This window comes from Neoarius graeffei, chromosome 2, assembly GCF_027579695.1.
Source record: "Neoarius graeffei isolate fNeoGra1 chromosome 2, fNeoGra1.pri, whole genome shotgun sequence".
Taxonomy (NCBI): Eukaryota; Metazoa; Chordata; class Actinopteri; order Siluriformes; family Ariidae; genus Neoarius; species Neoarius graeffei.
Window position 1 is genome coordinate 100,711,611 of NC_083570.1, and position 16,643 is coordinate 100,728,253.

The window sequence follows — 16,643 nt, forward strand, 5'->3', positions numbered from 1 at the left end:
GGTACCGAGACATGGACCATAACGCTCAAACAACAGCAGAGACTAGATGGAACTTATACCAACCTCCTACGCCAGGTTCAAAACATCCATTGGTCTACCCATGCCACCTTGAAGAAGATATATGGGAACTTGCTGCCAGTCACAATGAGACTCAAATCAAAAAGAGTCTTCTTTGCGGAGCACTGTTTTAGAGCTGAGGGGGAGATGATATCTCGCCTTCTTCTCTGGAGCCCAGAGCACCGCCTGGTGAGGTCAAGAACGTTAACCTACACCTACCTAATATCAAGGGACATTGGAATTGGGGTAAAGGACTTGAAATTTGCAGTGGCTGACAGGAATGTGTGGAAGAACATTGGTCGATTTATCTCAGCTGAGGCCGAAGGATGATGAATTTAAAGTTAATAACACTCAATATTTGGTTGCATATCCCTTGTTTGCAATAACTGCATCAAGCAGATGAACCACTGTCATCATCAAACTTTTGCATTCTTCTTTTGTGATGCGTTTTCAGGCTTGTACTGCATCTTCTTTCAGTTGTTGTTTGTTTTTGGGGGGTTCCACCCTTCAGTTCATTATTCAGTTCAGTTCATTGTTCAAGTGAGTTGAAGTCTGGTGATTGACTTGGCTAGTATAAAACCTTCCACTTTTTTCTGTCCTTTGTTGTGTTGGCAGTGTGTTTTGGGTCGCTGTCTTGGTGCATGATTAAGTTGCTTCCAATATGATTGAAGGTCAAAGGCAAAGTCCCTTCCATGCCAGGACCTGGTCTTCCCAGGCAGTCTCCCATACCAGTACTAACCAGTCTTTTGGAGTACACTGGGTGGTGTTGATTGCCATTTCTATAGCCCTCAGCCTTTTGTCTGTTACATAGCTAGGATTACAGTGGGGGTATGGTCCTCTAGTAACCATGAGAGTTTGACTCACTACTCATAGTATCTGTATTGCAGCGTGCCTTGCCAGATGGCAGTAGGTACCATTTTTATGATGGTCTTTGGTATGACCAGACCACAAGTAGAACTCCCAGTCTCCTGGTCAAGAGGAAGGCTAGCTCACAGTCATGACTGTAAAAATTTCTATGTAAATTGTCAAACAGAATGTTTCTCTAGACTTCTGAATTCTACTGCTACATCATGAGTTACATCATCAATAAAGATTAGTGAACCCATTCCAGAAGCAGCCATGCAAGCCCAAGCCATGACATTGCCTCCATCATGCTTGACCAATGAGTTCATACAATTTGGATCATGATCTGATCCTTTCTTTTTCCACACTTTGGCCTTTCCATCACTTTCGTAAAGGTTCCAAATCTTTTGTGGCTCATCCCTGTAGTTCTTTATGAATTCCAATCTGGGCTTCTGATTCTTACTGCTGGTGAGTGGTTTGCATCTTGTCATATGGCTTCTATACAGAGGTGGACAGTAATGAAGTACATTTATTGAGTACTGTACTTAAGTACACTTTTTGAGTATCTGTGCTTTACTTGAGTATTAATTTTTTTGGCAACTTTAACTTCACTACATTTGAAAGACAAATATCATACTTTTTACTCCACTACATTTCTATCAATGTCCTCGTTACTCGCTACTATGAAGTGGCTTTGAACGTGGATGTTTATTCTTTTCTTTTCTAAAACGTGATTTTTTTTTTTTTGCAGGTGACACTGAGACAGCCGATCAGTCTTGGCTAATCGTGTTAAATAATACTGCAGAGAAATCCTTGATCTTGATTTTATCCAGTCTAGGGTCAGGTCACATCCATAGACTGGATAAAATCAAGATCGATGATTTCTCCGCATCATTATTTAACACGATCAGTTGATGGCAGAATGGAAGGAGGTGGTTCTTCTGGGGAATGCACGCACTCATGGCTATAGCTAGAACCCATGTTTCAGTTTTCTGAAAGGATTAAAGAGTCGTTTCGTTGTAAATGTTTGCTTTGTTCGCCTAAAACAGAGCACATCACAGCCTACAAAAACTTGCCGTCTGACCTGCAGAAGCATATTGAGGTATATAAATGTTTTATTCCAAGAGAAAGCTTGCAATGAAGTTGTCTGTGCTTTTAGAGCTAGCGATAACATTGCAATACCTATGCAGTCTGGTTAGTCAAATGACTTTCTATGGATTTGCCCGCCAAGTTGCCATAGTCTTGTTCTCAGCTAACGTTAACATATAGCTTTGTTAGTTTTATATATGTTAGTTATATATATGTTAGTTAACATGGACACTGTTAGTTAGCATGTAAAAACGGAGTTACGCTAACATGAATAATGTTAACTTATCTGAAGTGCTTTCAGAAATGTTTTAGCATAATCTTGCCAAATAAACAGAATGTAGAAATCTTTCTTTTCTAGTAACGTTAGCGACCCAATATGACTTTGAGTTTGAAAAGATTTTGCTAGCATGTCAGGTGGAGCTTCACTGACTAGCTAGCTTATTGTTAAAACCCCATGATTCCACAGGCAGATTCATATGTAGATGAATACATGCACGTAAGACCTGTGAGATGGACAGTATTGTACTAGTCAGTCACAACAAATTGCTGGAATTTTTTGTTTTGATGTCAGGTCTTGTACTTTTTTTGTCTTGCTTAAAGCAGTGTTGCTGTTGGGCAGTTATTAAGCTTGAGGTGTAGACCTGGGTTTTAAGCAGGTTGGATTGTCCTTTTTGTTTTCTGAGCAAGCTGCATTTACAGCTATTCCACTGTCTTAATCATTAACATACACATGCATGTGTGCACACACTGCCAGAGCTGGGTCAGAACACTACCATGCTGCTTTGTGGGGGTGGTATGAGTGTTACAATTAAAAAAAAATGGCAGTGGCTTTTTTTTTTCAATTCAGTTGTATTTCATTTTGTAACATTCTACCAGGTGTTTATTCTACAGGTTCTACAAGCTAGTCAGTAAATCCAGTCGGTTGCTTCAGAGCCATTAGGTTTTGTAGCGCTGTGGCAATAATAAAACAATGTGTTGACAGAAAATGTACTTTTAATACTTAAGTATTTTTAAAAGCAAGTACTTCAGTACTTTAACTTAAGTAAAAAAAATTGACTGTACAACTTTCACTTGTATTGGAGTAACATTTAACCAGTGGGATCTGTACTTTGACTTAAGTAATGAAGTTGGGGACTTTGTTCACCTCTGCTTCTATATTTCTGCTCTGGAAGTGTTCTTTGAACAATAGATTGCAATAACTTCATCCCTACCCTGTGGATGTTGTTGGTGATGTCACTGACTGTTGTTTTTGATGTTTTCTTCACAGCTCTTACAATGTTTCTGTCATCACCTGCTGTTGTTTTCCTTTGCTGACCTGTTTGTTAGTACACCTATGGTTTTCTTGGACATTCTAATCTAAACTGTTGAATTGGCTGTGTCCAATGCTTGTGCAATAGGCCTGATTAATTTTTTCCCCTCTTTTCTTAACTTCAAAATGGCTTGCTTTTCTCTCATATGGCCCTTTTATACTGCATGGTACCAGCTCAACTCAACTCGCCTTCTTTGGTTTTCCATCAGGCCAAAGTTGTGGATAGCACCACCTACCCAGTATATACACTACCGTTCAAAAGTTTGGGGTCACTTTGAAATGTCCTTATTTTTGAAAGAAAAGCACTGTTCTTTTCAATGAAGATCACTTTAAACTAATCAGAAATCCACTCTATACATTGCTAATGTGGTAAATGACTATTCTAGCTGCAAATGTCTGGTTTTTGGTGCAATATCTCCATAGGTGTATAGAGGCCCATTTCCAGCAACTCTCACTCCAGTGTTCTAATGGTACAATGTGTTTGCTCATTGCCTCAGAAGGCTAATGGATGATTAGAAAACCCTTGTACAATCATGTTAGCACAGCTGAAAACAGTTGAGCTCTTTAGAGAAGCTATAAAACTGACCTTCCTTTGAGCAGATTGAGTTTCTGGAGCATCACATTTGTGGGGTCGATTAAATGCTCAAAATGGCCAGAAAAATGTCTTGACTATATTTTCTATTCATTTTACAACTTATGGTGGTAAATAAAAGTGTGACTTGTCATGGAAAACACAAAATTGTCTGGGTGACCCCAAACTTTTGAACGGTAGTGTCTATCTATCTATCTATCTATCTATCTATCTATCTATCTATCTATCTATCTATCTATCTATCTATCTATCTATCTATCTATCTATCTATCACCTGCATCAAGGTGCCAAGTGATCTCAAGCAATACCAAAAGGTGATGTGAAAAACACTGATTGGCCAGAAAGGATCAGATCACTGTGTCATCACTGTACGAGATGGGACGTCCTAAACAAACCCACAATTTGTCATGTTTCTAACATGCTTTGTTAAACAAACAAACCAAAAAAATGGTGTAAAAAAACATTGCATCCAAACTGTCAGGATGTAATGGTAATGGCATAAAAAATGCCATCAGTTTACAAGTAGCAAAAAAAAGCCTCACAACATATGTTAAAATTGGGGAACATGGGCTTGTGGACCTGTTTGGCATATTTTATTTGGGGGAAAGTTTTGCTGCAGGTAACTCATTTAAACTTAATCAGCCTGATATTTTGCCTAAACCTCTGTTGGTAAAACCGATGAGTATATGTGCAGTCTGCCTTTGATCTCTGTAGTCAGTAAGCATATTAATGCAAGCCTCAGACTGAAGGCTCCTGCCTTCAGAAGAAACCATTTGAGACCCTAACTTTTAGTAAGATTGATGGAATCCTGCTTCAGTCCGAGTAATGCCATGCCATGCCACGATGTTTGATTTATGACAAAACCTCGGTCAACCCATAACAGTACTCATAACTTTTTAACCAACAGAGGGTTAGGCAAACTGTCAGTACAGGGTGGCTAATTTTAAATGAGTTACCTGCAGTAAAACGTATCCCAAATAAAACATGATTGAAAGCCTTGTGCCTTCACCACTACACCATTTCACTCACCATGTAAACTGATGGCACTTTTTATGCCATGACTGATACGTCCTGACAGTTTGGATATTGCATTTTTACACTGTTTTTTTGGTTAGTAATATTTTTTTGAATAGTAGTATTAATCATAATAAAGATGTTCCTGTGTGTGTGTGTGTGTGTGTGTGTGTGTGTGTGTGTGTGTGTGTGTGTGTGTGTGTGTGTCGCATTGAAAATGATGTCACAGCAGTTTCATGTGGCATCACTATGACGACCAGCTGTAGTGGATACCGAAAGCAAGTAGAGTTGAGTCAAGTCGAGCTGAGACGGTACCATGCAGTGGAAAAGGGCCTATAGATAGCTCTCCTGTCTTTATGTTGGTTTATATCTTTTTAAAGGACAAATGCAGTCTTCACAGGTGAAACCCAAGGCTCAAACCAAAAGTAGACATTCAAAGTTATTAGTTGGTTAAACAATCACTCTAACAGGGCACACTTGGGTAACAAGAAACACCTGTCAGGCACATGTCCCAATATTTTTGATCTGTTGAAAAAATGGGTTGGTTCAAACAAAAGGTGCCATGTACTGATTTGTTTAAGACATCTAGATATAAATATCAGAAAATAAAATCTGAAATTCTGATATATGACGTCTTATGTTTTGATTTCAATCCGAAATGTCTTCAGCGTATGGCAAAAACAAAAGAATTGACCTTGATGTTCCAATATTTTTGGAGGGGAGTGTATGAGTGGACAACATGGAGCCATCCACTCCCTTTGTGTGTTTCTGAAGCCTTTTTGGAGTCTAAATTGGAGTCGCCATTGCTCTTATATCCTCTGCTCGTTTTTCCAGTACAGTTGGTTTAAAAAGGAGCGGCTAGCTAACCTTACCAAGTTAATTCGAGTGTTTGCTAAGGTCATACAATCAATAGTAAATTATCATGAAATGTACGCCTTTGTTTATTCCATCACTTCACTTGCTCACTTTGTTTTGCTAGTTATAAGTACAGTGAGCTAGCTTAGATGTCAAAATGAGCAACATAACAGAAAAACTGTAAGATCTGCTGAGGGTCTGTTAGAACGGTTTACAGCAAACCAAGACATGCCTTTGTTACCAAACTGTCCAGAGATTCAGGTCCACGGGAATGGGCAGGGTTAAAAAAATCGTACTGCAGCCAGCCACGAGAGGGAGTCAGAGACATTTTGGCTTCACCTTTGCCTTCCTGTTACGACGTCCATTCGTATACAGTATTCAGTCATGGATTCAATCAAATCAAGCAAGCCGCCACCAAAAAACATCTGATTTCTAGACAAGTTTAAAAAAAAAATTAAATTAAAATTTAAAAAATGGACCTATGGAAAGAATTATATCTTAGGGTTGTGCTAAATGGGGTAGCTGACTTAATCAAAAGGATGCTAAACAGCTAAACAAGCTCAGCATATACTGAAAAATAGCACCAATTACCAGAAGCATTACCAGAATAATAATGATAAATGGGATTTCACTCTAGACCAGCTTGCAGAATTTCGAGACTCTGAGTGTAGGCCCGAAAGCCTTTTAACACTTCTGACCATAATTACCACATCTATTAAGTAAGCTTGGTAATTTCATAATGTATTGTTCCCTGCGTGGAAAGCTAGTACAATGTCAGAAATAAGGGTACAGTAGGAGTCCATTTGTGTCCCTCAAGGTACAATCTACACTAATGTACCTCCTAGGGCTGATTATTGAACCTCAAAGTAACTATGTGTACCTTTGTAGGGCCAAAATGGTACATGTATATTCCCAAGCAGTATATAAACAGGACAAATAGGTACCTTAGAGGGTACTGCCAGAGTGACAAGTCGTTGTACCCCTAAAGGTACAATAATGTAGTTTATTTTCTGAGAGTGTAATATACAATAAGGGTCACATCTCGTGGAATTTAAATGCTTTTCTTTTATATAAGCACTTAAAAATTTTCAATAAGACATCCTTATATTATCTCATCTCATTATCTCCAGCCGCTTTATCCTGTTCTACAGGGTCGCAGGCAAGCTGGAGCCTATCCCAGCTGACTACGGGCAAAAGGCAGGGTACACCCTGGACAAGTCGCCAGGTCATCACAGGGCTGACACATAGACACAGACAACCATTCACACTCACGGTCAATTTAGAGTCACCAGTTAACCTAAGCTGCATGTCTTTGGACTGTGGGGGAAACCAGAACACCCGGAGGAAACCCACGTGGACAACATGTAAACTCCGCACAGAAAGGCCCTCGCTGGCCACGGGGCTCGAACCCGGACCTTCTTGCTGTGAGGCGACAGCACTAACCACTACACCACCGTGCCACCCTCCTTATATTATCTTATCTCATCTCATCTCATCTCATCTCATTATCTCCAGCCGCTTTATCCTGTTCTACAGGGTGGCAGGCGAGCTGGAGCCTATCCCAGCTGACTATGGGTGAAAGGCGGGATACACCCTGGACAAGTCGCCAGGTCATCACAGGGCTGACACATAGACACAGACAACCATTCACACTCACATTCACACCTACGGTCAATTTAGAGTCACCAGTTAACCTAACCTGCATGTCTTTGGACTGTGGGGGAAACCGGAGCACCCAGAGGAAACCCACGCAGACACGGGGAGAACATGCAAACTCCGCACAGAAAGGCCCTCACCGGCCACAGGGCTCGAACCCGGACCTTCTTGCTGTGAGGCAACAGCGCTAACCACTACACCACCGTGCCGCCCTCATTATATTATATTATATTATATTATATTATATTATATTATATTATATTATATTATATTATATTATTACTGTATGTACTTTTAATGAACAGTACTTTAAGCTTGTTACATTATGTGTGTTAATGCTCCTTTTCAGTATTGGTATTTGCCTTCTTATATCCGAATTTGCTATAAAAAGGCCATGTTTCATTTCACAGCTCATCTTGGCTTACTTGGCTATAAAAATACTGAAGATGACAACAGCAGAAAACACTGACTCCTGTCCTATTTTCCCCAAAAAACTAAATTATCATTAAAGTTACACAACATGAATGTGTTTTAACTGAAATTGGACTTTCACATTTCAGAAAACACCAATATACGTATGTATTTTATTAGGATCAGACAGCCATACAAAATGTCATCTAAATCAATATGCATATGCTGTTTATATTCATAGCTTGCTGCATGCTGTGAAAAGGTGGTTGGAGTTATAGACCAGAAGAAAGTTGGAGTTATAGAACTATAACAAATTGTAGAAATATTGGTCTGTCTTAATGTTGTGACAGGTTGTGTAACAGGTAATTGAATTTAGAGACGCATTAAACTTTCAGGGGGTACGAAACACGTCAATTATTCATTTTACCTTCTAGCTTGTGAACTAGCAAACTCTTATCACAACAGCTAAGCCCCACAGCTATGGAATCAATTTTGTGCCAAAATGTTCATACAATACTTTTGAAATATCAAACAAAAACGACGAATCCAAATACAAAAAAACAAAAAAAAGTCTTTTTTTTTTAGACTGGCAAACAAATTATTCGTGTAATCGTGCAAAATATCAGTCTATTACTCTTCAGAAACCTTTTATTTTTGTTCTGCGTCTTTCTCAGTTTTGTTTGACGTAATTTATTTTGGTTGCGATTCCAGCTTTCTCGTTTGCGCTCCCTGACTTTTTGCTTGCAGTTTTGGCACAAACTTCACGTGTGGGTGGGCTGTCCAGGAACGCATTCCCATTGGCTAACTTGTGTTTGATTGACAGCTACGCTCAGCCATTCCCTACTCGGATTCTGGCGGACTGTTTGACGAGTGACCGATCCATTGACGGTAAACAAGGATCGAGTGGACTTCAGTGGCGACTATGATATTGAATTTACAGTTTGTTGAATTAATTCAATATCATAGTCGCCACTGAAGTCCACTCGATCCTTGTTTACCGTCACTGGATCGGTCACTCGTCAAACAGTCCGCCAGAATCCGAGTAGGAAATGGCCGCAACAGCCTCCGGGGGAATCGCTGAGCGCAGCTGTCAGTCAAACACAAGTTAGCCAATGGGAATGCATTCCTGGACAGCCCACCCACACGTGAAGTTTGTGCCAAAACTGCAAGCAAAAAGTCAGGGAGCGCAAACGAGAAAGCTGGAATCGCAACCAAAATAAATTACGTCAAACAAAACTGAGAAAGACGCGGAACAAAAACAAAAGGTTTCTGAAGAGTAATAGACTGATATTTTGCATGATTACACGAATAATTTGTTTGCCAGTCTAAAAAAATTGACTTTTTTTGTTTTTTTGTATTTGGATTTGTCATTTTTGTTTGATATTTCAAAAGTATTGCATGAACATTTTGGCACAAAATTGATTCCATACACAGCCTGTAGGCTACATTTAGCCTAGCTAGCACACTCAACAATTAGCGGTAAGCGTCGTGATTTAATGCGAATGGAAAATGCCATTAACGACAGCAGAGGTTAGCTTCCTTCAGAAAAATGTCTCGTTCCTGTTTGAAATTATCTAGCAGTAGCACAGAGGAAATAGGAAATACATTTGGATAATCTTGTTTTTACTTCCTTGAAATATATTTTTAAATAGTTGCTTGCGTGCACTTCCTGACCATGAAATCCATAACAAACATTGGAGAAACCAGTGCCAAAACTTAACCGAAATGTAAACCCATCTAATAGAGAATATTAGTACAATATCCAGCAAATATTCCACAAGCTCTCAAGGTGGCATTTGGCATTTCATAGACAATTCCTGTAATAAGTGTGATAAAGCTTTCACAAAACCTTCACAGCGTTACCAAAAATGAGCATTGTGGAAATGTTAATGTCCTTACAGCTACAATGTTGCTGGTAACTGTACACGCATTTTAATAATCTTCGCAAAACAGCTAATTAAATGTTCTTTGAGATAAAATCTCCTAAAACTAATATTCAGAAAAAGTTTTAGTTTGCCTAATATTGTTAGCTGGGAACTAATCATTAGCTAATCTACTTATAAACTGTTCAGTTAACAACAGTAATTGAGGGGTGAGTGTGTCAGTGGTATATATATTTAGGCACTACATAAAAGCGGAGCTCCCAATGAGCATAAGCACTGGATAAAAATCGGCGGCACGATGGTGTAGTGGTTAGCGCTGTCGCCTCACAGCAAGAAGGTCCTGGGTTCAAGCCCAGCGGCCAGCGAGGGCCTTTCTGTGTGGAGTTTGCATGTTCTCCCTGTGTCTGTGTGGGTTGCCTCTGGGTGCTCCGGTTTCCCCCACAGTCCAAAGACATGTAGGTTAGGCTAACTGGTGGCTCTAAATTGACCGTAGGTGTGAATGTGAACGGTTGTTTGTCTCTATGTGTCAGCCCTGCGATAACTTGTCCAGGGTGTACCCCGCCTCTCGCCCATAGTCAGCTGGGATAGGCTCCAGCTTGCCCGTGACCCTGTAGAACAGCATAAAACGGCTACAGATAATGGATGGATGGATAAAAATCCATCTTATGTAACTAAAGGTAGAAATTTCATTGTCTGGTGGTCAAGTGTTTATGAGATACGTTGCCTTGCACCCACGATCGGGTTCCCTGTGGTGGTACACATACGTCGTTCATACAGAACGTATGGCAAAAGCCATCAAAAATCAAGTCGATGCATTACCATATTCTCTTAAGTATGGATCGTCACTCGTGTGCAGGGAGCTCCGCTAATATGAAAAGTTAAAATCACTTGAACAAATTGCTTCATAAACAGTCCTTATGCAACAATGTAGGCAAATATGCCTGATGTATTGTTTAACAGCAAAAGTGATGCTGATTTTCATATGTAATTGAGCACAGATTCAGATGTTTTGGACACTGGACTATTTTTTTCTTCCTGACCATCATTATTTACAGATTAAACTAACCAGCAACTTACAATCAGTAGTAAAAATGTTGGATTAGATGTAGACGTAACCTCTATGTAACTATAGTTAGCTTAAAATAGACATGACAACACTTTAGCTTTCACTGCCATGGCAAGATATAGCTGAACATTTACCACTGGGGGTTTTAGGGGTTCAGTAATTTTAATATTTTACATTCTCATATATTTTAATGTTCTGTGCCACTGCCACTGTTACAAACTTGGCAACTTTTTAGACGCAGCTAACAAATATAGTGATTTTTGGGGCAGATTCCACTGACTGTCCTGCAGCTTACAGAACAGCTGCTGGTTAGATGAGTTCAGGGAGCAGGTTCAGTCAACTCACCACCAGTGTTCCCACTGACCAATCACTGATCACTAGTGGTTCCATCGACCAATCGCTAATTGCCATTGTTTCCGTCAACCAGTCACTGATCACTAGTTTTTCCATCGACCGATCACTGATCGCCAGCATTCTCATTGAGCAATCACTACTTGCCATTGTTCCCTTCAACCAGTCACTGATCACCTCTGTTCCCAATGACTATCCACTGATCACCAGTGTTACAAAAGACTGATCACTGATTACTAGTGTTCCCAAACAATAATCACTGATTGCAAATGTGCCTGATGACTAATCATCACTCATCAGTGTCCCCAACAATGAATCACCAATCACCAGTGTTCCAAAGAACTAAACACTGATAGCTGTTGTTCCCAATGAATAATTACTGATCACTAGTATTCCCACCAACTGATCGCTGATCAAAAGTGTACCCAGTGACTCATCACAGATCACCAGTGTTCCTAATGAGTGATTACTGAGCATCATTGTTGCCTGTCACTAATCACCGATCACCTGTGTTCCCAAAGACTGATCACAAGTGTTCCCATCAAGTGATCACTGATCACCATTATTACCCAAAGACTGATCACTGATCACTAGTGTTCACAAAGAATGATCACTAATCACCAATATTCCCAAAGACTGATCACTGATCACAAGTGTTCCCAATGACTGATCACTGATCACAAGTATTCCAATCAAATGATCACTGATCACCAGCGTTCCCAATGAATGATCACCACTCACTAGTGTTCCCAACAACTGATCACTGATCACAAGTGTTCGCACTTGAGCATATGAGTGCTCCCCATGACTTATCCCTGATCACCACTGTTCCCAATGATTGATCACCAATCACTGTTCCCAATGACTGATCACTGATCACAAGTGTTCCCATCAAATGATCCCTGATCACCATTGTTCCCAACGACTGATCACCAATCACTAGTGTTCTCAACAACTAATCACTGATCACCAGTGTTCCCAATGACTGTTTACTGATTAACAGTGTTCCCAATGACTGTTTACTGATCACAAGTGTTCCAGATGACTGATCACTGATCATAAGTGTTCCCAATGACTGTTTATTGATCACAAGTGTTCCCAATGACTGATCACTGATCATAATTGTTCCCAATGACTGATCACTCATCACTAGTGTTCCCAATGACATTACTGATCACCAGTGTTCCCGATGACTGATCACTCATCACTAGTGTCCCCATCAAACGATCACTGATCACTATTGTTCCCAATGACTGACCATCAATCACCAGTGTTCCCAATGACTGATCACTGATCACCAGTGTTCCCAATGGCCAATCACTGAGCACCAGTGATCCCAATGACCAATCACTGATCACAAGCGGTCCCATCAAACAATCCCTGATCACCACTGTTCATAATGACTGATCCCCAATTGCAAGTGTTCTCAATGACTAATCACTGATCACCAGTGTTCCCAATGACTGATCACTGATCACCATTGTTTATCCAGCTGCTCACTTATTTGTTTCAAGCACTTTTCCTGGTAATATTTACGAGTAATAAAAGCGTGTGATTTCATCAGTAACCGTTTCCTTCATGCCTACTTCCTGAATACTACCACTGCTTCTTTTTGTCTGCATCCTTGATAGAAATGATATTCATTCATTCATCTTCAGTTATCTCTTTATCTTAGCCAGGGTTAGGCACCATCTTTCACTCAACACGCACGCGCACACACACACACACGTGCACCAAATCACCAATTCACTTACCAGCATGTTTTTGGGAGAAGGAAGTAAACCTGAGAAAACCCATGTGAACATGATGAGAACATGCAAAACTCTGTACAGACAGTAACTCAAGCTCGAACCAGCGACCCTGGAACAGTGAGGCATCAACACTACCTGCTGCACCATCTTACCCTGTTCATACTCATTTAACAGCTTTTGATATCCAAATGATCATTACTGACGCTACAACCTGGCTCATGTCATCTGGTGACTTGTACTGACTTTCTGAGCACACATAAGCTACTTTTTCCTGAACAGAGATGACCACACTGGCCCCATGCCATACCATACCATGCTATAGCCTTGCAGCGATGCTTTTGAATGACCAGCGACTCAGACAAACGGATGCTCCTTACAGAAGCATTAATAAAACATATTTAATTAGGCACTCCCCTACTGTGTTTACCCATCACTGCTGTCATGAAAAATAAATCACTGACTTCGGCTCATTTATTAGTAAATAAAAGGCAGACGTGTCGGTCATGAATGGCCTTGGGGATTCATTGCTGCATCATAAAAAGCGCTGAAATGATGATTAAGCTCAAAACAGAGGCACATCAATCTTTCATTTCACGGCATGCATTTTTCCTTTTAATCACAGCATCGGCTTGAGGTGTGGTCAACAGGGGGTGCTGTTTGACGGGTCAACTTTATCTGGCTTATCCTGTTTTCATGAGATGCTTGAGTGGTTTGAGATGTTCAAGAGACCGCATCATCAGAATGACAACATCAAACATTATCGGCTGTTTGCGACATAGCAACAACAACAACACGCACATCCTGTTTTTGTGAGCTGTGATCATTTCGAGAAGGGAAGCAGAGTTTCAACAACAACCATGTGAACCAGTGGTTCTCCTTGAGAACGGAGCAGGATCACCTTGAACTACATTTGCACGAGGAGAAAGGGGGAAAAAAACTCATCATCATCCAGTCTTTTAATCCCAGCGTTCAGAAGGTTGTACTAGTGCTGCTTCATATTACTGACTGGGGCGGTGTGTGTGTGTGTGTGTGTGGTGGTGGTGAGGTGAGGTGAGGGCGGCCGTTGACAATCGGACACGCAGCACGGGTGCGTGTGAGTGTGTGTGATGCGGGAGCGCGTGCGTGCGCGCGCGCGCGCGTGTGCGTATGTGTGGATGTGTGCGCGCGCGCACGCGCGTGTGTTTGGAATCCAAATTGAGCGCAGAGCAGTAGACTCCAGCATGCCAATGAACTTGTACACTTGTGCAAAATCATCATGACGGTGCCTGCTATAGGGGATGGTGCAAGACATCCCATAAGCATTTTTTTTTAAATCAGCCGCCTGGTTTAAATAAATAAATAAATATCTGTTACATACCATGTTTACTTCGGACACCATGTCTATGCTGGCGATGTCTATATTCATGCCAACAGCCACTGGAGCCCCTGCAATAATAATAATAATAATAATAATAATAATAATAATAATAATAATGAGACTGCCTATAGATTATTATTATTATTATATTAGAAATGCAGATCATTCTTCAACTGATCTATGATCCAGCAAAAACACCAGCAATATGTCATTTTTTTTAAATAAATAATGTGGCTTCAGAACAAATGCACAGGCTGACATGGAGATCCTCAGCATCATCAGTGGAAACTGTTAACCAGACTGTAACCAGAACAGGTGGATGGATGAATGTGTATCATGGTGCTAGAATGACATATATATATATATATATATATATATATATATATATATATATATATATATATATATATATATATATATGTAAAGTTCAAATGAAGAATGATTTGATATATGATATCTGATGATATCTGATTTTAAATAATAATAATAATATAATAATAATAATAATACGGGTTAAATAAATGCATTAACGCATGCCAAGACTGCGTAGCCTTCATGTTTGCTTCATGCATGCAGAGGATGAATTGACAGACAAGGTTGCCTGCATGCCACAAGTCACTGCACATCATGCACATCCTGCACATCATCATCATCATCATCATCACATGCATATTAAAATGATTCAAATGCACATTTTGTTTCCTCACCTCCAAAATCCGGCCTCAGTCGGATATCGTATCCCTTCATCAGTCTGTCCACTGTGTCTTTCACTACAGGCATATTGCTCGGGTCTCTGCTGCAGAAATTAAAAAAAAAAAAAAGCAATGTTTACTGCACATGTTGCAAATGCTCCAGCAAACACAGACTAATATACTGAGTGATGAAAAATCCAAAAATCCCTAATCATGTCCTTTTTTTTCCCTTTACCTTTGCGCACACACAGCAGTCATGATGAACGGACATAACAAGAAGATGCACTGCGATTTCCTCATCCTCTCCATTGCAATAATTTGGATTATTATTGTTTTTGTTCTTCCTCTTCTTCTTGTGGACCAAGCTGAAGGAAGAGAGCGCGCGCCGCGCATCCAACTTCAGTCCCAGCCAGTGCAGTAAAGCGGAGCGCGACTTACGCGCATGCGCACACCGAGCCTCAAGATCAAAGAGTAGCTTTGCTACTGAGGAGAGTGGACACGTTACGTTGGTGCTGTCGTGCGAAAACCACGCCCCCGTTTGAATCTTCTCTGCTCGGATTGGTCGGAGCGAGGCACTGGAGAGCGATATGGTCATCACGCTTTAATCTCTGAACTGAAAGTTTACATTATGGATGGACTGCTGGAGCCGGTTACAGTCACTGGTAAGCGTTGATACTTATCATTGTGGTCAGGACTGGAGTGACAAGGGCAAAAGATTTAAAAAGGCAGGAGTGCCTGCCCTACAGGGCATTTTATCTCGTTTTCTTGTACTGTGTAGGGGAGCCTATAGGGCATTGCGTCTCATTTGCTGCATTGGAAGTGTACCCATTATGACACTTCATCATGTTTCTTCCCACATACAATAGATGCACCCTATAGGGCATACACCCAATAGGTACACCCTATAGGGCACTGCATCGTGTACTTTCAACAGGAAGTGTACCCATTATGACACTTCATCAAAATAAAACCAGTTATAGTCACTGGCAAGCAGTCATATTTACTACTGTGGTCAGGGGTGGACACAGGCTGAGGGGCAGAGGCAAAAATAAAAGGGACAGGAGCGCCTATAGGGCACTGCATCTCATTTGCTACATTGGAAGGGCACTCATTATGATGCTTCATCATGTTTCCTCACACATACAATAGATACACCTTATAGGGCATACATCCTATAGGGCACTACATCATGTACTTTCAACAGGAAGTGTACCCATTATGACACTTCATCAAAATAAAACCAGTTATAGTCACTGGCAAGCGTTCATATTTACTACTGTGGTCAGGGGTGGACACAGGCTGAGGGGCAGAGGCAAAAATAAAAGGGACAGGAGCACCTACAGGGTATTTCATCTCATTTTCTTGTATGTAGGGGAGCCTATAGGGCACTGCATCTCATTTGCTACATTGGAAGGGCACTCATTATGATGCTTCATCATGTTTCCTCACACATACAATAGATACACCCTATAGGGCATACATCCTATAGGGCACTACATCATGTACTTTCATCAGGAAGTGTACCTATTATGACACTTCATCAAAATAAAACCAGTTATAGTCACTGGCAAGCGTTCATATTTACTACTGTGGTCGGGGTGGACACAGGCTGAGGGGCAGAGGCAAAAATAAAAGGGACAGGAGCACCTACAGGGTATTTCATCTCATTTTCTTGTATGTAGGGGAGCCTATAGGGCACTGCATCTCATTTGCTACA

At 40.7% G+C, this 16,643-nt stretch overlaps 1 protein-coding gene across 1 annotated transcript in view; it reads right to left on the reverse strand.

Moving 5' to 3' along the window:
* Positions 1 to 15,337, reverse strand: part of gabrb2a (gamma-aminobutyric acid type A receptor subunit beta2a) — a 165,120-nt gene extending 149,783 nt beyond the window's left edge. Inside the window, exons 1-3 of the mRNA XM_060915286.1 lie at positions 15,162 to 15,337; positions 14,942 to 15,030; positions 14,235 to 14,302 (exon numbers count right to left, since the gene is read on the reverse strand). Of these exons, the coding sequence (XP_060771269.1) occupies positions 14,235 to 14,302; positions 14,942 to 15,030; positions 15,162 to 15,319 (315 nt within the window). The 5' untranslated portion in view covers positions 15,320 to 15,337. The remainder of the gene's footprint in view (positions 1 to 14,234; positions 14,303 to 14,941; positions 15,031 to 15,161) is intronic.
* Between the last annotated feature and the right edge of the window lie 1,306 nt (positions 15,338 to 16,643).